This window comes from Trypanosoma cruzi, genomic scaffold (assembly GCF_000209065.1).
Source record: "Trypanosoma cruzi strain CL Brener 1047053516249 genomic scaffold, whole genome shotgun sequence".
NCBI lineage: Eukaryota > Euglenozoa > Kinetoplastea > Trypanosomatida > Trypanosomatidae > Trypanosoma > Trypanosoma cruzi.
This window is the reverse complement of record NW_001849311.1, coordinates 1-17,115: the sequence shown is the minus strand read 5'-3', so window position 1 is coordinate 17,115 and position 17,115 is coordinate 1. Positions and strand designations below refer to the sequence as shown.

At 47.8% G+C, this 17,115-nt stretch overlaps 7 protein-coding genes and 1 pseudogene across 7 annotated transcripts, besides 10 other annotated features; 2 read left to right on the top strand and 6 right to left on the bottom strand.

Moving 5' to 3' along the window:
- Positions 1–173, bottom strand: Tc00.1047053509539.67 (paraflagellar rod component par4, putative; the record flags this gene model as incomplete). The annotated part of the gene is made up of 1 exon (XM_803682.1): positions 1–173. A coding segment is annotated over one exon (173 nt), but the record flags the coding sequence as incomplete, so codon positions are not given.
- Positions 1–7,459: a sequence feature (heterozygous, non-Esmeraldo-like haplotype).
- Tc00.1047053509539.59 (hypothetical protein, conserved) lies at positions 416–832 on the bottom strand (the record flags this gene model as incomplete). Its single annotated transcript, XM_803681.1, has 1 exon — positions 416–832. One exon carries the CDS (start codon positions 830–832, stop codon positions 416–418), a length of 417 nt encoding a protein of 138 aa, XP_808774.1.
- Positions 999–1,025: a microsatellite.
- Positions 1,030–1,050: a sequence feature (AT_rich).
- Positions 1,098–1,163: a sequence feature (GA-rich).
- Tc00.1047053509539.50 (small GTP-binding protein, putative) lies at positions 1,216–1,800 on the bottom strand (the record flags this gene model as incomplete). Its single annotated transcript, XM_803679.1, has 1 exon — positions 1,216–1,800. One exon carries the CDS (start codon positions 1,798–1,800, stop codon positions 1,216–1,218), a length of 585 nt encoding a protein of 194 aa, XP_808772.1.
- Positions 1,880–1,953: a sequence feature (T-rich).
- On the bottom strand, positions 2,066–2,485 carry Tc00.1047053509539.44 (hypothetical protein, conserved; the record flags this gene model as incomplete). The annotated part of the gene is made up of 1 exon (XM_803680.1): positions 2,066–2,485. The coding sequence occupies one exon, from the start codon at positions 2,483–2,485 to the stop codon at positions 2,066–2,068; it is 420 nt and encodes a 139-aa protein (XP_808773.1).
- Positions 2,739–2,769: a microsatellite.
- Tc00.1047053509539.40 (hypothetical protein, conserved) lies at positions 2,803–5,583 on the bottom strand (the record flags this gene model as incomplete). The annotated part of the gene is made up of 1 exon (XM_803678.1): positions 2,803–5,583. One exon carries the CDS (start codon positions 5,581–5,583, stop codon positions 2,803–2,805), a length of 2,781 nt encoding a protein of 926 aa, XP_808771.1.
- Positions 5,838–6,156: a mobile genetic element.
- On the bottom strand, positions 6,225–6,986 carry Tc00.1047053509539.30 (elongation of very long chain fatty acids protein, putative; the record flags this gene model as incomplete). Its single annotated transcript, XM_803677.1, has 1 exon — positions 6,225–6,986. The coding sequence occupies one exon, from the start codon at positions 6,984–6,986 to the stop codon at positions 6,225–6,227; it is 762 nt and encodes a 253-aa protein (XP_808770.1).
- Positions 7,432–7,451: a microsatellite.
- Positions 7,460–17,115: a sequence feature (areas not merged during assembly with more than two copies in the genome that could not be assigned to a particular haplotype).
- Positions 8,459–8,480: a microsatellite.
- On the top strand, positions 8,879–12,721 carry Tc00.1047053509539.20 (receptor-type adenylate cyclase, putative; the record flags this gene model as incomplete). Its single annotated transcript, XM_803676.1, has 1 exon — positions 8,879–12,721. One exon carries the CDS (start codon positions 8,879–8,881, stop codon positions 12,719–12,721), a length of 3,843 nt encoding a protein of 1,280 aa, XP_808769.1.
- On the top strand, positions 14,923–17,100 carry Tc00.1047053509539.10 (annotated as a pseudogene).

Below are 17,115 nucleotides of genomic sequence, written 5' to 3'. Positions count from 1 at the left end.
TCCTCCTTCCACAAAATGAGACGCTCCTCCTGTTCTTCTCGATCACGGCGGTCATTTTCACGCTTTTGAAGTTCCTCCGCCTCACTCTCCAGTGCATACAGCTGCTTCAGGCGAAGTGCCTCAGCGCTCTCTTTCTTCTTTCCTCCCTTCTTCTTCCCTTTCTTTGGAGGCATTGCTGCCTGACTGGATGATACCCCGTCCTTGAGATGTGCTCATCAGCCATAATAATAATAAAATATGTGGATGAAATAACAGGGATCAAATGAAATGTAATGTTACAAAACATGCATAAAGAGGGAAAACGAAAATTGTGAGAAAAGACTTCACTTCCCTTCCAAATAAACAAACAAACAACAACAAATACCACCTTCAGAGTTGTATCTATGATAGCACTTCTTCCTCCTCTCTATCTCTCTCAAAGGGAGCATGGGAAGGTCAGATAAAGGTCCTCAGGAAGACGAGGTGTTTGTATCCTGTAAGCGTGAAATGAGGCGACCGTATGCTCGCGCCTCTTGTTGCTGTACCCCTGCACTTGCGTCACAGCTGTGCGTAAACGAGACAGGGTAGTAAGCAGTAGCCTATAGGTTTCAGCTGAGCAGCAGACACCACTTGACTCTATATAATCAGCTAGTCTATTAACTTCTATACACAACTCCCGAACATCCATCGCCAAGGATTCAAACAAAAAACCCGCCTCAATTCTTTCAAGTACAGTTTCCAAACTGGTGTTCATCGTGGAGAGGCACTTGGATGGAGAAACCCCACCCACAGAGGAGAAAAACGAAATAACTTTTTTCTCCAAATCTTCATTTTTGCTGTCTTCTGACATCATCTGAATGTATGTATCTATGTATCTATTGCCGCATCACAAAACAAACAAGCAAACAAAAAAACTGTATGTTAATAATTTAATATATTTCGGGACACTATACGGAGATTGAAACCGATGCAAAAATCCAAAAGCAACCGCCATAGGAAAAGAAGAGGCTACACAACAGAAAAAAAACAAAACAAAACAAAACAAAGAACATATATTTTTATTTATATATACATCCATAAGGGAATCAAATAAATCAAAGAGTTTCTCCAAACATCCCCCTTTCACTTGCTTTTTTTTTTATCTCTTTTTTTTCTCCTCCTTTCGTTTTCCTTTCTTTGACTTTGTAAAGAAACAAGATTTATATAAGCAAACATCCTCATACTTAATATAACCGCCTATGAATTTTGCAAGTATTGCGAAAGCCAGCGGAAGCCGTCACCGTAGCCAATCTTCTTAACAACGCTGCACATAAATACTTCAAGAGGGCGAACAGCAGGATCTGTTACCTTATTTTGCTTACCGGTGGATAGCCCTGTAAGACCCATAGCGGCAATGAGATGCTCCTCCGACACAGCACGTGGCATATCAATCTTATTCCCAAGGATTATGAAGGGTGTTCTTGCAAGCTCCTCTGTTTGTAACAGCATATCCAGTTCTTGTTTTGCCTCTTGGAACCGTTCAGGGTTGGCCGCATCCACAATAAAAACAACGCCATCAACCTTCGTAAAGTAATCTTTCCAAAGACGACGAGCTTCCAAGTGCCCCCCCATATCGATTGTCTTTAGTTTGATACCACCCAGTGTGAGCTCCTCCACGTTCGGGTGAAATGTGGGCCTGTGGACATGGACTTGATCAGTGGCAAGTTTTCCAAGTAGTGTTGTCTTTCCAGCATTGTCAAGTCCAAGAAATAAAATCTTTCCTGTTTTGTTGCTGAATCCAAGGTAGGACATCATGTCCCAAAACCAGGAAAACCAGCCCATTTTCTTCTACAACGACAGTACTTACGAGAACTAACCAAGAAAAAGAAACAGAACTGAATACGCGTATAAAGTCTAACCAAAAAAAAAAAACAAAAAAAACTCTCAACCACAAACAAATAAACAAACAGACACATACACGCAAAACAACAACAACTCGAATCTATTCTTTCACATAAAAATAATCGGCATTAAGCGGAATGGCCCATCAAAGATCACAACTGTACAAATAATAGAAAAACAACAACAACAACAACGGATCGATCCGCTATTTTTTGAACTTGGATCTGCCTTTAGGTCGTGGTTTATGTGAATTGCACCATGGACGATCACTTTCAACATCCCACTGCCTGGAGTGGGCCAAAAGTTTATATTCCGAGTTCATCACGGTTTCCATATTTGCATAGACCTTCATGGGAACCCCCTCACAACAGGTGTGAAAATGGTCTTTTTGACTAAGAGGCACAAAAAGCGTTCGCTTACACAAACGGCAGCGCTTTAAAAGAACATGCCTTATCTTGAGAAGACGTGTGGGATCATCTGGATTTTGACGTCTGTAAGCGCCCTTAAAATAACTAGGATTCACCATCTGTGGACGTCCATTGAGATTTAGCCCAGAAGGTCTACTTTTCCATGGATTAAACGCTATAATTCTGGCACGATAATAAATTTTCACCATACGTAACATCACTAAATAAATCAAAGATAAGATCAACAAATAAAAAAAAAATCACCGCAATCCCAGTAAACAACAAAAACGACAGAAGGTGAGCTAAAAGATACCTTCGCCAAGGAAAAAGAAATCAAACCAATTTGCACATTATAAAAGGGTTCTTCATTTATTGCCTTCAACCACACGCAACTGAAATCCATGTAACAGGGAGGATAATATCTAGATCTATTCTGGTATCTAGTCTAAAAGAAAATTGTACCAGCTTCTTAAAAAAAAAAAAAAAAAAAAAAAAAAAAAAATGTAATAAGGTATTAACAATAAAAACAAATCTTCTATTCTATTCTGCTGCGTTTCCCCTTGTGAATTTCTTCCTCGGAAGAAACGATGTTAACCACTTGATCGCGTAGTACAATTCTTTTCTTTGCCTCCTCAAAGCTATTAATCATCGCTTGATCAACAGCAGAGACTTGTGTACCTGATCTCCTGGATATTTCGTCCAACATAGATTTCAGCTTCTCAAAGCTTCTTACCCAATAGTTCACTTCCTCATTTGCGCGGTGAATAGCCTTCATTGCCCAATCCTTTTCAGTTGCTCGATATCTCTCTGCCTCCTCACGCTTCGCCTTCACCTCTTCCAAGGCCCGTTTATACTCCTTCTTTCGTTCAACTTCGTAATCAAATTTTTTCTGAAGCTTCTGAAACTTTGTTTCAACAGTTTGAATTTTGTGCTTTTCGGCATCCAAATTCACAAGAAGTTCATGTATCTGTTCATCTTTTTTATTTATCTCGGCAAGGTGTTGATCGTTCACAGAATCCAATTTCCGCAATATATCCTTCTTCATTTTCTCTGCAACGTCTCTTTGTTTTTCAATAAGACGGATTTCGGATAGGAAGTTCTCAAATTTCTCAACGGAAGCCTTCTCTCTTTCTCCCAGACGAAACTCTGCATCGTTTAACTTCATTTGAAGATTTGTATATCTTTCCTTGGTTTCTTCCTGTACTTTCCTTAAATGATTCAGGGCATCTAAAACCCTCTCGTTTTCTTTAGCATAGGCCTTATCAAATTCCATGACAACAATATTCACTTTTTTAAATATCCAATTCACATAATGCTCAGAAAAAAACATCAGTAACCCTGCGGTGTCATCAAGCTGTCTTGTGAAATAGTGTGAAAAATAAATCTGCTTCTCGGAGGCAGTTGACATTTCTTGTAGAAGATTCTCCGCGTCAACAATCTTATCGGATAGCAACGTGTTCATATTTTTAAATTCTTCACACCGCTTGCGCTGTGCCTCAACTTCACTCCTCAACAATATGAGGCTTTCCTCATGTTTTCCTACCTTTTCTTGAAGTGCTGCAATCTCAACATTTCTTGTTTCGATTGCATGAGTTTGTTTTATTTCACGCTCTTTCAGCCTTTGGAGTTCTTCTTCAAGATTAACCTTCATTTTATCTGATTTTTGCCCTGCGGCGACCTTTTCAGCATCCAATACCCGGGTAACGTTATCTAATCGACAGATTTCATTAAAGTATCGTGTCAATAAGGCGCCATTCTCCCCACTGAGCAGCAAAATAATATCCTGCATACCTCCAAAGTATTGTTCCTGTACCTTGGACCTGGCCATGGCTTCCTCGTGAAAAAAATTTTCAAAACGATTTTTATTTATCTCTTTCTGTAGTTCCTCAAGTTTATTGCGAAGCTGTGTTAAAAGGTCAGAGCCTTGTAGAACCTTTCCATGAAGCTTTTCATTCTTGGTATTCGCGTCACCCAACTGTTTTGTTATGTTGTTGATCATTTCTTGTCTTGCAATTACCTCTGACTCAAGATTTTTGATATCGAGAAAAAGACCCTCGATCCTATCTTCAAGTTCAGATTTCATAATTACAACTGCTTCATCCTTTGCTTCATGTGATAATTTCGCCCGTTGCAATTCAACTTCAATTAATGCCTTCTCTTCCTGAAGGGATTTTACCAAAGATTGTGCCTCTTCAAATGCATTGCGTAGACTCTGTAGCTCATTTTGTAGAGAACTCGCCAAATAACTATTATCAGTTCTTTCTCGCTCTGCCTGCTTAAAATCTGCTGTGAGTTGACTAATAGTTAGTTCCTGCTTTCGTATTTCAGAGTTCTTTTCTTTTAATTGCTCGGCTGATGCCGCTAGCTTTGCACGCAGATCTGTTATCATTTCCTGTTGCTTAGATGCATTTTGTGAGGCATGTTCAAGATCACGACGAACTGCTTCCAACTCCATTTGAAGAAGTTTGTTTTCTTGTTCAAACTCACGCAGATCACATAAAATCTTCTCGGTTCTCCCCTTCTCTTCCATACCTAGCAACTTGATGGCCTCAATGCGTTGGTTAAGCGTAGAAATGGTGGTTTGAAGTTGTTCAATATTATCCGACAGCTTTTTATTCTGTACTTCCAAAGATCTAATTTCATCGTCCTTTGAGTGGCATATCTCTTGCCATTTATTGCCAGCTTCATCCAACTTAAAGACGGTTTCATCACGTGTATATATATCATTCTGTAATGACTCAATACGAGAATGCAAAGAAGCTATCTTCTTCTCAGTTACGGCAGCAGTGGACTCTAGCCGTGCAGAACGCTCTTTTTCACGTTGTAATTGTTTCAATATATCATCGCGACTGTTTGCCAGTGCTTCAGATTCGCCCTTTAACTTTACAAGGGTCTCTTTTGCATCGTCTAATTCTTTTTGGAGGGCCTCGTTCTCAGCAATCCATTGTTTCTCAGCCTCACACCATTTTGCTATGGAAGCGTGGGCATCACGCCGGATTTGCTCCTTTTCGCACTCGGCGGATGTGACCCGTTTTTGTTCTACTATCAATGCGGCCTGCTTTTCTGCAAGTTCCTTTTGCAACGCATGACATTTTTCCTCCAGTTTCGTTTTCTTCTTCTCGTCGTCAGTGAGCGTGATGAGCTCACGTCTTAGCTCCGCTTTATCTTGGTCAAGTTTGGCTATGTGAGCTTGCTGTGACTTGATCTTGTCTTGAAGCTCACGGGTGTAGGCCTTTTCACGTTGCAACTGGAATTCTATGTGTTTCTGACTTCCCTTTAAACCCTGACGGGCGTCGCCCTTTGCAGGGGAATCCATAGCACAAACGATAAACAACTAACAATTCAGAAAGGAAAAAAAAAAAAGATTATAAAAGACAGTTGCTTTTGTAAAGCAAATCTTCCACAAATGAACATGTTAAAAAATATTATTTTCCTCATTACTTCCTTAAAGAATATTCGCCCATGATACCGGACGGATACTGAAATTAAATAGCTAAATAAAATGGGGCAAACAAGAAGAGGGTATTTTAAAGGCCACGGCTTCGCTACACACTCAAAGCTTGCTCCAATATATATATATAATTCGATATCCACTCGCATGGCATGTTGGACTCTATTCAAATTGGAGATAATTATTAATTACAAACTGGCAGAATTTAAGATCTTCCAGCCGCAGGACCCCGCTGCAAGAAGGGGAACGAAAGGAGGTGAGTGAGACGTCAAAAATAAATAAATAATTTTCTCTTACCACTATCGGTTCCCTGATTCCTTCCATCCTGGTCCAACAAAAAATCATAAAAAGGGAAATAAACATACAGAAACATCTTATCGCAATACATACTAATTTAGGCAGCCAAACTTCCCTGCGGACATCATTTCCAAAAGCTCCCTACGCCCACAAATATGTGCGTAAAGAATAAAAAAAGAAATTTATTAAGCCTTTTTCATCAGAAATAACTACTCCGTTTGCTTCAAATTCCGTAACCCCTTTTTCTTCCCCGATTTCCTATGAAAGTCTAGGAAAAGGATAAACAAAGTTATATGGTATGTTAGTTGGAGAAAAGACCACTGTAAGGCAAACTGATTGTCAAAAAAAGGAGCCAACGAGGCCTGCACAATACACAAGAAAAATTGAAACATTTGGATCTTAGTAAGAATAGATTTTAAGGGATTTCTAAAACCCAAAGATGTCCATAGATAATGGGAATACATTAAGAAGTGAACGGCTGAATTCACCCATGCTCCAAAGAAAGCGGTCCCATTACCAATGCCGTTCCTTAAAAGAAGGCCCCAGATAAACCCAATTGTGGCGTGATGATAAATGTGAAGAAATGAGAGTTGTTCATTCTTTTTTCTAAAAATCATTAATACTGTATCAAACATGTCCAAAAACTTGCTACAGTAATGAACGAATATCCAAAATTCAATATTAGCGGAAAAACGACCGTTAAGATTGAATAAACCCTTTTTAAGATGTGGTGCAAGAGAAATTGCCATGATAGCCGAAATATAAATCTGAGTAACATTGTAGATCATCATTATTTTATTCATATTTAGAGCTGCCCGGCGTTGCATCCATTTTCTTAGAATAATTACCAAAACAATATATCCAACATGGGCCCCAACAAGAACACTCCAAGAAACAAAGATGTTAAGACTCGGGTAAAAACAGAGTGAATTCTTCAAGTAACACTCAGTTGCATCCAAATAGACCTCCATTACCCCCTTTATTTTCGTGTTGCTAAAAAAAGAAGGCGTAGAAAAAAAAGCTTAACGGCAAAACCGCATGAGAATTGCAAAACAAAAGAAAAAAGGTAAGAAAAATGGAAGATAAACTTCTTTGGCCGCACCCCCTTCCCCGCGTCTCCTTTTTTGGGGGCGACGCTCCCTAGATGGAAAAAGCCCTCCACCCCAAGAACCCGGCCAAAAGGCCCCCCGGAGTTGCGCCCTTACAGCGCTCCGTTGCAGAAGATAATTTTGCGTCAGCCGCGGGGGCGCGAGAGCGGAAGCGCGAGAGCGGCGGCGGGGCGAGGCCGGTGGGCGGGTTTTCGCGCTCTTCGGCCGGGTTTTGGGGTTCTTTCCGGCGTGGGCTTCGTTTCCGCGGAGGCCGTTCGGGTCGCTATTGCGAGATGTGTCCGTCCGTGAAAAGATTCCGTTCCCGCGCTTTTTTTTTTTTTTTTTTTTGCGACATTGCATTGGAGGGTCTGCATCGCTACTCAATTTCCCTGTACCTTGTGTGTTTGAACTGGATCTGTGAATTTGCTGCGCACCGAGACGGAAAATGAAACTGAGAAGCGGAATCTTCCTCGCATCCGCATCACACTGGCCTTGGCTCGTATTTTCTTTTTTTGCGATGGCGGGGTTTCCAAAAGATTTTGGGATGCGTTGTGACAATAATGGTGTTGGAAGGATCTCGAAACCTGTTTGTTGCATGCAGCCATAATAGGAGACCTAACTACTTCCCATTTTATTTATTTATTTGTATTTTGAGCAACGGGAATGCTTACTGGCCATCAATCCACTTTGTGGGGGGATACTTCTCTGTTTACCTTTGATGGTACTGGGCGCATCAATTTTGACCTTTTTTTTCTTTTTTTGTGTGTGCCCTCTTTCCGTCTCGAGGCCATTTTTGGTAAGAACACACATCTCCCACACGGCATCCAGGCGAATGCTGTCGTGGGAAGGGTGCCGCATTTATAAGTTACTTTGCGTCAATTCTATTCCACTCTCTCGTGGGCCTGCCTCCTGGGCAATGAGGGGTTGTTTGGTGGCCTCGCTCTTTCCTATTAATAGAAGCGCAGCGAAAAGGAGCACAGACCTCTCATTTTGGTATTGGAAACGTCGGAAATCGATTGTGCGTTTGCACTGAAGCGTGTCTTGTCAATTTATGCACATACATTTAAGGAAATTTTATTGGAAACCCATGAAAAGGAGGGAGCCCACCCAACCTATACACATTCTCTCCATGTCTTATTTATTTCTTTATTTATTTTGTGGGCTTCTCTTACCGACATTTGGTGCTTGAATTAATTGAAGGAAGGTGTTCAAATCTATCTTTTGCTTTTGGACAGCCACCTTTTCCTTGGATTTTTCACCTTACTGCAGGGTCCAGTGATTCTGCGGATCCCACCGAAGCGCCTCTTTTTTAAAGGTTTGCCATTTAGGCTCAGAAGCCGTGTTCTGTTGTTTTGTTGTTTTTGTTTTTGTTTTTGTGCGTATGTGTATAGCCAGAAGCACTGCAGTGAGATAAGATGAGATGTTACCCTGCCGCTTCTGTTGTTTTGTCTTCAGCTTTAGGTAGAGTGTTCCAGCTCCACCGATGCGGATTCCAATGTTCTGTTGAATTGGTGCCCTTGCCTTTGTCTTTTGTGACTAACTTCTGGCCGCAATGTGGGCGAGTGGGTGGAGTGTTTCCATGGGGGCGTGAAGAATGCGTAGCAGAGCACTGACGTGCGTCACTGTCGCCAACACCGATCCCATTGAACCGCATCTCCCTCTATTGTGTGTGGTATTCCTCTCGCCTTGCTTCCCTTCTATTTTTTTTTCTTTTTCCTCCCCATGTTGTAGGAAGAGAGCAGGCTACGCAGCACGGTAATAATTGGGCGGCGAATATGGTCACGGGATGGGCGGTGATGATGGCGGCGGCGCGGCAAAGGCCGGGTTTGCATAAGAAAACGGGCTGTTGTGGTGGCATTCCACTTTTGGGGTGGCGACTTTCCACGTATGCGCTCTACCTCGTTTTGCTGCTTCTTCTCCCGCAGAGCGGAGTTGGGCAGGCCGCATGCCCTGAAATTAATGTAAAAGTTTTAACCCTCAATGTGACGGATCTCCCAATTCACGCACACCTTTCAGAAGCACTTTACTACGGATTTGTTGCGGCATTATGGTCGCGTAATTACATTGTTGGGGAGAATGTACGTGTGACCCTCATCAATAAATCGACCACGATGGCTGAATCCGGCAAGGCCGTTGAAGAGGCTTTTCAGAATAATTCTGATATTTTTATTCTTGCCGCTGCCATGGGTGATACGACCTTGCGGTACTATTTGCCTGTCATTAGGGATCGAAAACTTATTTCTTTTGCCCCATTTACCGGGTCGACGGTGATACGCGGGTGGGATCCCTATCTGTACTTTGTTCGTGCTGATCCATTGGCCGAGCTTTTTGCACTGATCCGCTACGCCTTGACTTTTCTGCGGGTGCGTCGGCTGGGCTTTATGTATCTGGAGGGTGTTTCTTTCGGTAATGAGGAGTACGAAGCAACGAAAAACGTGATGACGCGTTTTGGCTACAATTTGAGCGGTGTTTTCGCTGTGAAGAGCTCCTTGACTCATGAGGCCGAAAACTCAGTGTTCGATGCTGCGTGGGAAGCGTTTGCGAATACTCGGCCGCAGGCTGTGATTGTGTTTGGCTCACCGATAAAAGACACCGCGAAATTCATTCAGAGGATGCTGACGGACAATCGCACCGCTGGCGCTTACCTGCTTGCTCCCTCGGCGGTGCAGGACATCACTGTCGAAACGTGGCGTGCTGCTGTGGCTGGTGGTATTAAGTTTGTGTCTGGGCAGGTGATCACGACGGGGACGAACCCGCTGGCGAAGGATATTCAGTACGCCGCTATCCAGCGCTTTCAGGATGTGATGCGGCGCTTTATGGGGAATTTTTTGCCGGAAAGCAGTAGTATCCGCAAGAACTTCCCCGACGATGATATTGAGGGCGAGATGATGGTTGCAGGGTGGATAGCGGGCGAGATACTTTCACAGACGTTAAGTAGTCGTGAATGGGCAAAGAACCGTCAAGCGTACTTGGCGTCTCTGTTCAACCAACGCCGTTATATGGTCGACAACCTTGTGATTGGCGACTACGGAGGCAGTTGCCAAGGGGTGGCTGAGTCAGAGGGTGCCATTTGTTACTGCAACCAAGGTGGCCGGACCGTGTACATGAAAAAGTTTGTGGATGGCTACCGTGCCGACCCGCTGGTTGACGGAAAAATCTCATTCTGGACATGGCAGTGCAGCCCCTCGGAAGCAGTGATTGTTCCTCCTTTGAACGGGGTTGCAATTGCAATGCAGGATAATCCCCTTGCCGTTTTTGCACTTCGAGCTTCTGTGGTGGGTGCGAGAGCTGCGGTGGTTAACAACAGTCTTATTAAGCGTTTTGCGTTCACAGTGCAATTCGTGAATTCTACTGTGGATGGGGCTGCCGCTGCGCTTGTGTCAGAACTGAAGGTGAAATTGCTTGATGTTGTTGCTGGCGTGGTGACGAAGGAAATGCTGGAAGTGGAGGATGTGGTGTTCATCGATCCTATGTACCTTCAGCCGCGTATTGGTAGGTTCAGGAAAAACGTGATCCGCCTGTCGCCGACGCTGGAGCAGCAGTTCTTTGTGATTGCGGAGTACCTCGGGAAAAAGAGTGACGGTTCGGCGCACGCTGTGATTCGCAGCGACGATGGAGCCACGATGGCGGAGGTGCTGCGGCTGTCGCTGGAGACGTTTGGCGGTTCGCTGCTGTCCACTAAGCTGCTGGCTGGCGGCGAATTGCTGGTGGACCACCTGCCGGAGGAAGGCAACGTGTTTGTGGTGGGCATTTCTGCCGACGATGTTGGTGCGATCGCGCAGCACGTGGTGTCACACGACGGTGTGCGCGTGTTTGTCATTTTTTTAGAGTTTTCGATGCTGTACCCCGAATTTGTTGCTGCGTTCCGTGACGGTGCGGGTGCCGACCGTGTTGTGTTTGCAACGAGCCTGCCGCACTGGAACGACGACAAAACGACGTCGGTGACCGCCCAGAAGTTTAACGCTGCCGTGCCGGATGTCAATAAACGGACGCCGCTGGCAATAATGGGCTTCGCCACCGGGCTGCTGTTGGTGACCGTCCGCTCGCGCATGGAGAAGGTGAATGTTGAGCTGTTTGAAAACTTCTTTTTTTCCAACGTTGTCATCAGAGTGGACGACATGCTGTACGGACCCTTCATTGATGGCAATGCATGCCCTGTTACTGAGAGCGGTGCTGAGTGCGGCAGTAACTACGGTGCGACGCAAATTTCTGTGTGGCCGCTTGCCCGTGCGCTGAACCCCGCTGTGCCGGCGCTGTCCCCTGCCGTGACGCCGTCGATGGAGTACCGGATGCTCGTTGCGAGTGCACTGACGGCGCGGCAGCTGATCGGCGTCATCGTCGGCAGCGTTGCTGCTGCCCTGCTGCTTATTGCCTTGATTCTATTGCTGCTGCACTTCTGCCGCGACTCGCGTGACAACGCTAACGCACCGAAGGAGCGGACAGACCCCGTGACGCTTGTGTTTACTGACATCGAGAGCAGCACGGCGCTGTGGGCTGCGTGCCCCGAGGCGATGCCCGACGCCTTGGCAACGCACCACCGGCTGATCCGCTCGCTGATCACGAAGTACCGCTGCTACGAGGTGAAGACGATTGGCGACTCGTTCATGATTGCGTGCAGGAGTGTGTTCGCCGCCGTGCAGCTTGTGCGGGAGCTGCAGCAGATGTTTCTGCAGCAGGACTGGGGGACGAGCGTGATCGACGACGCATACCGCATGTTCGAGGAGGACCGTGCTGGGGAGGACGAGGACAACGTTCCACCGACCGCGCGCCTGGACGCTGCTGTGTACCGGCAGTGCTGGAACGGCCTGCGCGTGCGAGTCGGTGTGCACACCGGGCTGTGCGAGATTCGGCACGACGAGGTGACGAAGGGGTACGACTACTACGGTGCGACGTCGAACATGGCCGCGCGCACGGAGAGCGTTGGGAACGGCGGGCAGGTGCTGCTGACGCGTGCAGCGTACTTTGCGCTGAGCGCGGCTGAGCGTGAGCAGGTGGAGGTGACTGCGCTTGGCGGCGTGGCGCTGCGCGGAGTGCCGAAGCCGGTGGAGATGTACCAGCTGGACGCCGTGCCTGGGCGCACCTTCGCCGCGCTGCGCCTTGATCGTGAGATGCCTGATCTTGACGATGGCAGTGATTTCGAAAGTAGTGAAGATGTTTCTATGTACAGCGCACGGGCAGGCACCGCTCAAGCCATCGTGTCCATGTTGACGGTGGCATATGGTACCTTTGCCGCCCGGCAGCGGCTGAAGGCGCTGATGCCGCTTTGCGAGCGTTGGAACGTTCGGTTGCCGCGGAGGCCGAGCTTTTTGCAAGATGAGGAGTACTGCCGTCTGGTGATTGATCGACTGGCCGTAAAAATGAGCAGCGTGATGGAGCGGAAGGCTCAGTTGGGTATTGACCAAAATATGTCGTTCACGCTGAGTGCAACCGCTCCTGGTGCGCATGATACCGCCTCTGGTACGTGGGGGAGGAGGAGTGGGGGGCAGAGCCATGCTAGGCGCTTCAGGGAGGCGGCGTCGCAAAGTAATTCTGTCGAGGTGCATGCTTTTACGGCTGATGAGCCGCGTTTTTCGATGGATGATTCGATTATTACTGTCCGTGCTCGTCGCTTCAGGTAACTTGGGGAATGTGTGTTGCCTTTGACTCTGCGTTATGTCTTTGTTTTACCGCTGCAGATGGTAGTAGGCTCCCACTGGCTCCGCACACGCGACCTGCTCAAATGTATTGAATGTAATTCTTAGTGGAGATGTAAAAGGATTTTATGAGAATTTTTTTGACGTCGCTTTTTTTTTTTTCTTAAAGCTGCCTCAGCAAATGCTTTGGAAATTCACCCTGTCGTTCGTACTGCTTTTTGCCGTGAATCCGTTTGCGCAGGTTTGCGGGAAGGAACACGGCCGATGTGAATGCCTTGCACGATTAGGCGAATTGAACATATTTTTCTTTTCCATTCTCTCTCTTAGCTGTCTGTCAAGTGCTTGATAGGGGGAACGGGAGCCTTCACAGTCCTTTTGCTTGCGTCTTTGGGAAGCATGGCTTTGGCGCCCTCTGCGGCCTCCCTGTGGATTGGCATTGGGCTGCGTTTGGCAGAACATATATTCCTGCACATTGGCAATGGGGCCTTTCCTACCTTCATCAAAGTTGGAGTTTCGTAGGGTTGTTTCAAACACGGTGCTGAAGGGCGTATGCACTGTCGATGCCACAGGAGCGGGCAATGCCATGACACGACGTGTCCCGTTCGCCTGCATCTGTACCGTCTCGTGCCTCTACAGCGCCGTCTTTGGAAGACACACTCCCATAACTCGTCTGGTGTGCACTGCGCCTTCTTACCCGGTGCTCCTTCTACCGGGCACGGTGGGAAATTCGCAATGGAGACGACGCGGCTTTTACGGCGCCCGAGCCACTAAGCTGCCCCCACGTTGGGAGGTTGCGCCCACCATCACTCGGCTGCAGGGCGGGGTCGATGAGTGGCATTTTCTGCCCATGACATTTCCCAGCCTGCGGTGCGGGAGGCGGCTGCTGAGTTGGGACCGAAGCCGCTGGTGAAAAAGGGTGGCGGGCATTCAAATAGAGGTGGGCGGCGGTTGCCGCGGCATGCGCTGGAAAGCAGCACTTCATCACACAAGCTTTTTTTCTTGGACCTTCAGGCGGGCTGGCCGACTGTCCAACCGCATGGGCGCAGCTGAGAGCGGGGGGCGGAGGCTCTGCCCTCTCTGAGGCCGGAACCCGGTTGACGGCGTCGGGTGAAAAATGCCTCTGCGGGGGGAGGGGCGCCTGGACAAGACACCTGCGCGACACGTGTGGGAGATGCTCCGGGCGCGGGCGAAGACAGGCTGGAGGATCGCTGCGTCTCCAATGCGACCACGTGTGTGTGTGTAGGGTGTTTTGTGCGTGGACACACTGTGAGGGATGGCTGACTGGTCGACATGTGAGGGCCGCTTTCATGATTATCGGGGTCGGCGTCGCAATCACCCGAAGGATTCCCCCTGACTTCTTGGCTGCGTGGACGGCAGCTATTGGGAGGGGGTGCTTGTCACCCGGCAGTTTGTCTCTTTCTTGCACGTATTTTTGGCGGGCTTGTGCTTGTACAAGTGGTGCCGTTTCTATTCTCTATGCCGGTGCGTCGTGTGATTTGAATGGGGACCAGGCGGAGAGAAGCTTCCCGGCAAGTCTCCTGCCATGGGTGTCTTGCCTGGGCAGCGCCTTACTCTCACGGGCTGCCCGCGCAAGACACCCATGGCGTTTTTTTGCTCGGCCCCAGGCGGATGCCTTTCTCTCTGCACGGGTGCTGGGGTGCTGTTTGCATTCCATTTCCGGGCGGGGCGGAGGCTGCTGCGTGGACGGGTGCGGGGCTCCATTGCAACTCGTGACGAGGGCGGTGGCACGGGGCGTACGCCATGCATTGACTGCCCTGCTATAAGCCCTTACTTGGACACTGGGGCTTTGGGCAGGTAACACCTCACAGCTGGAGAGTATGGGTCCACCTTGAGGGGCAGATGCGTGTTTCTTGGAGCCGCGGCGTATTTTATGTGTCAGGTCGTGGCTTCTGACTGGTGCGGCGCAGAATCACACCAGCAGCGTACGGTGTGTGGGTAGCCGGACAACAATGCGGAGCGACTGCACACATTGTGTTTGCACATGGGCACGCCTGCACACGATCAGTGGCGGCTGACGCCGTTGTCTGCGTGTGTGTGCGTGGCTGGAGGCTTGAACGGTTGTGGGGGATACTGGCTGCAAGGCCGACGATGTGACTCACTGTGGATGGTGGCAGTGCTCGCTTCCCTTCCCTGACGCCTTCCGCATTTACCTGTTTTCTCTTGGCATGTCTGTTTTTCTCTCTTTACTTCTCGAAGATGCACACGAAGAAGGAAATTGGGACCGGGCGCGAATTGCTACTGCGCACTCCAATGGCTCCGGAGGGACCAACAGCACACACACGCGCACACACAACCGTTGCGGCGTGACCGGATCCAGCGGAAGGAGGATGGAAGGAAGAGAGAGTGAGCGGCAGAGGCCTAACATGTCCCGGCGTGTGTCTACTTTCACGGTGCTGCTTCTTCTACTTGTTTTTTTGATGATTTGCTGCAACTTTGGAGCTGCAGCCGCTGGGGGCAGTAAAACAAGGAATACCATTGATCCTTTCACAGGGACGACGTCGATATCATTTGCTAATTGTAAGGAGTTTAACGAAGACGGAAGCAAAATCACCTCGCTCCGTATTTCTGGCCTCGTTAAAGTGGGTGATGATGTATTTGCCGTTGCTGAATCGCAGTGCGGGGAAGGAACGGAGCCGGCAGCTGTGCTGGGATTGTGTCAAAGCACCTGAATATAAGTGATGACCCATTGGATATTTCTACGTCGGATACAAGTTTGTTTTGCATGCAACTTGGGGACACTGTTGCGAGCAGTTTTGGGACAACAGAACTGTTGCGGCCAACGACACGTGTGCTTGGGGACAGTGTCTACATGCTCCTGGGAAACTACAGCCGTACAGAGCCGCAGGTTGAAGATACGAAGGAGCGGGGCCTTTTACTCGTGAGGGGAACTTTCACTGAAGAAAATGGAAAGAAGAAAATCAAATGGAATGAGACCCATTTGGTGAACCCAAAGGAAAATCTGGTTCCTTGACCGAGTTAATTGGCGGTGGAGGATCGGGTGCTATTTTGCGTGACGGCACGCTTGTGTTTCCCATGCAGGCCAAAAACAAGGATGGAACGAGCGTTTTGCTGTCTATGCGCCTCCCCAAGTCGGAGAACAAATGGGAGCTTTCATCCGAGACGCCTGGTAAGTGCTGCAGGGATCCAACCCTGGTGAAGTGGAAAGAAGACAAAGACGACGAAAGACTCTTCATGATGGCTCATTGTGCTGGAGGCTACTATGACGTTTACAGTCCACTGAGAATGGAGTCAATTGGAATACGTTGGGTGAGCCAATTAACCGCGTGTGGGGCAACTCACACAATCGAAAGGGGTACGGCGTCCAGAGTGGATTCACTACCGCAATCATTGAGGAAAAGAGGTGATGCTCATCACCGCGCCGGTGTATCCGAAGGAAGACAATGAAGGTGGAAAAGGTCGGCTCCATCTTTGGGTGACGGACAAGGCACGTGTGTATGATGTTGGGCCGACCCCGTGAAAATGATGACGCAGCCGCGAGCTCGCTGTTGATAAAGGATAAAAATAAAGAGTTGATTTCACTGTACGAGAACAAGAAGAGCGACGGATCATACAATCTTGTTGCTGTGCGTCTGACCGAGAAACTGGAGCGGGTAAAGGAAGTTGTGAAGACATGGAAGGATTTGGACAGCGCCTTGAAATCATGCCGTTCGGTTTCCAGTGGCACTGTCGATGTGCGCAAAAAGGGTATGTGCAATGGTCCTGTTCCCACTGATGGGCTTGTTGGCTTTTTGTCTGGTAACTTCTCTGAGAACACGTGGAAAGACGAGTACCTCGGCATGAATGCAACTCTGACGAATGGGGAGCCAAGGGTTCGCAATGGATTGACGTTCAAAGGGTCTGGGGCAGGGGCGGTGTGGCCTGTTGGCGACATGGGGCAGACTGTGCCGTACTACTTTGTGAACAACGAGTTCACTCTTGTGGCAACGGTGTCCATCCACGAGGTGCCGCAGAGTGGCAGCATTCATTTTATTGGCGTGAGGATGAATGACACCGACAGCACGGTCCTTTTTGTTCTGTCGTACACCCATGACAGGAAGTGGCTGGCCATAGCGGAGAAACGTGCTACTTCGAAGCTCGTCGATGAGTGGGAGCCAAACAAGACATATCAGGTGGTACTGCAAATGGATGATGAAAAATGGACTGTCTTTGTAAATCGATACGAAATCCGCCAAAAGAGATATGATGAGAGTCTGTTTAACTCGCACAGGATCTCACACTTCTACATCGGTGGGGACAGTAAGAACCAAAGTGCAACGGGCGGCCACGTGACGGTGACCAACGTCATGCTTTACAACGAGAAACTCTTAAGTGATAATCTGTAGATCTCCAAGACAGCA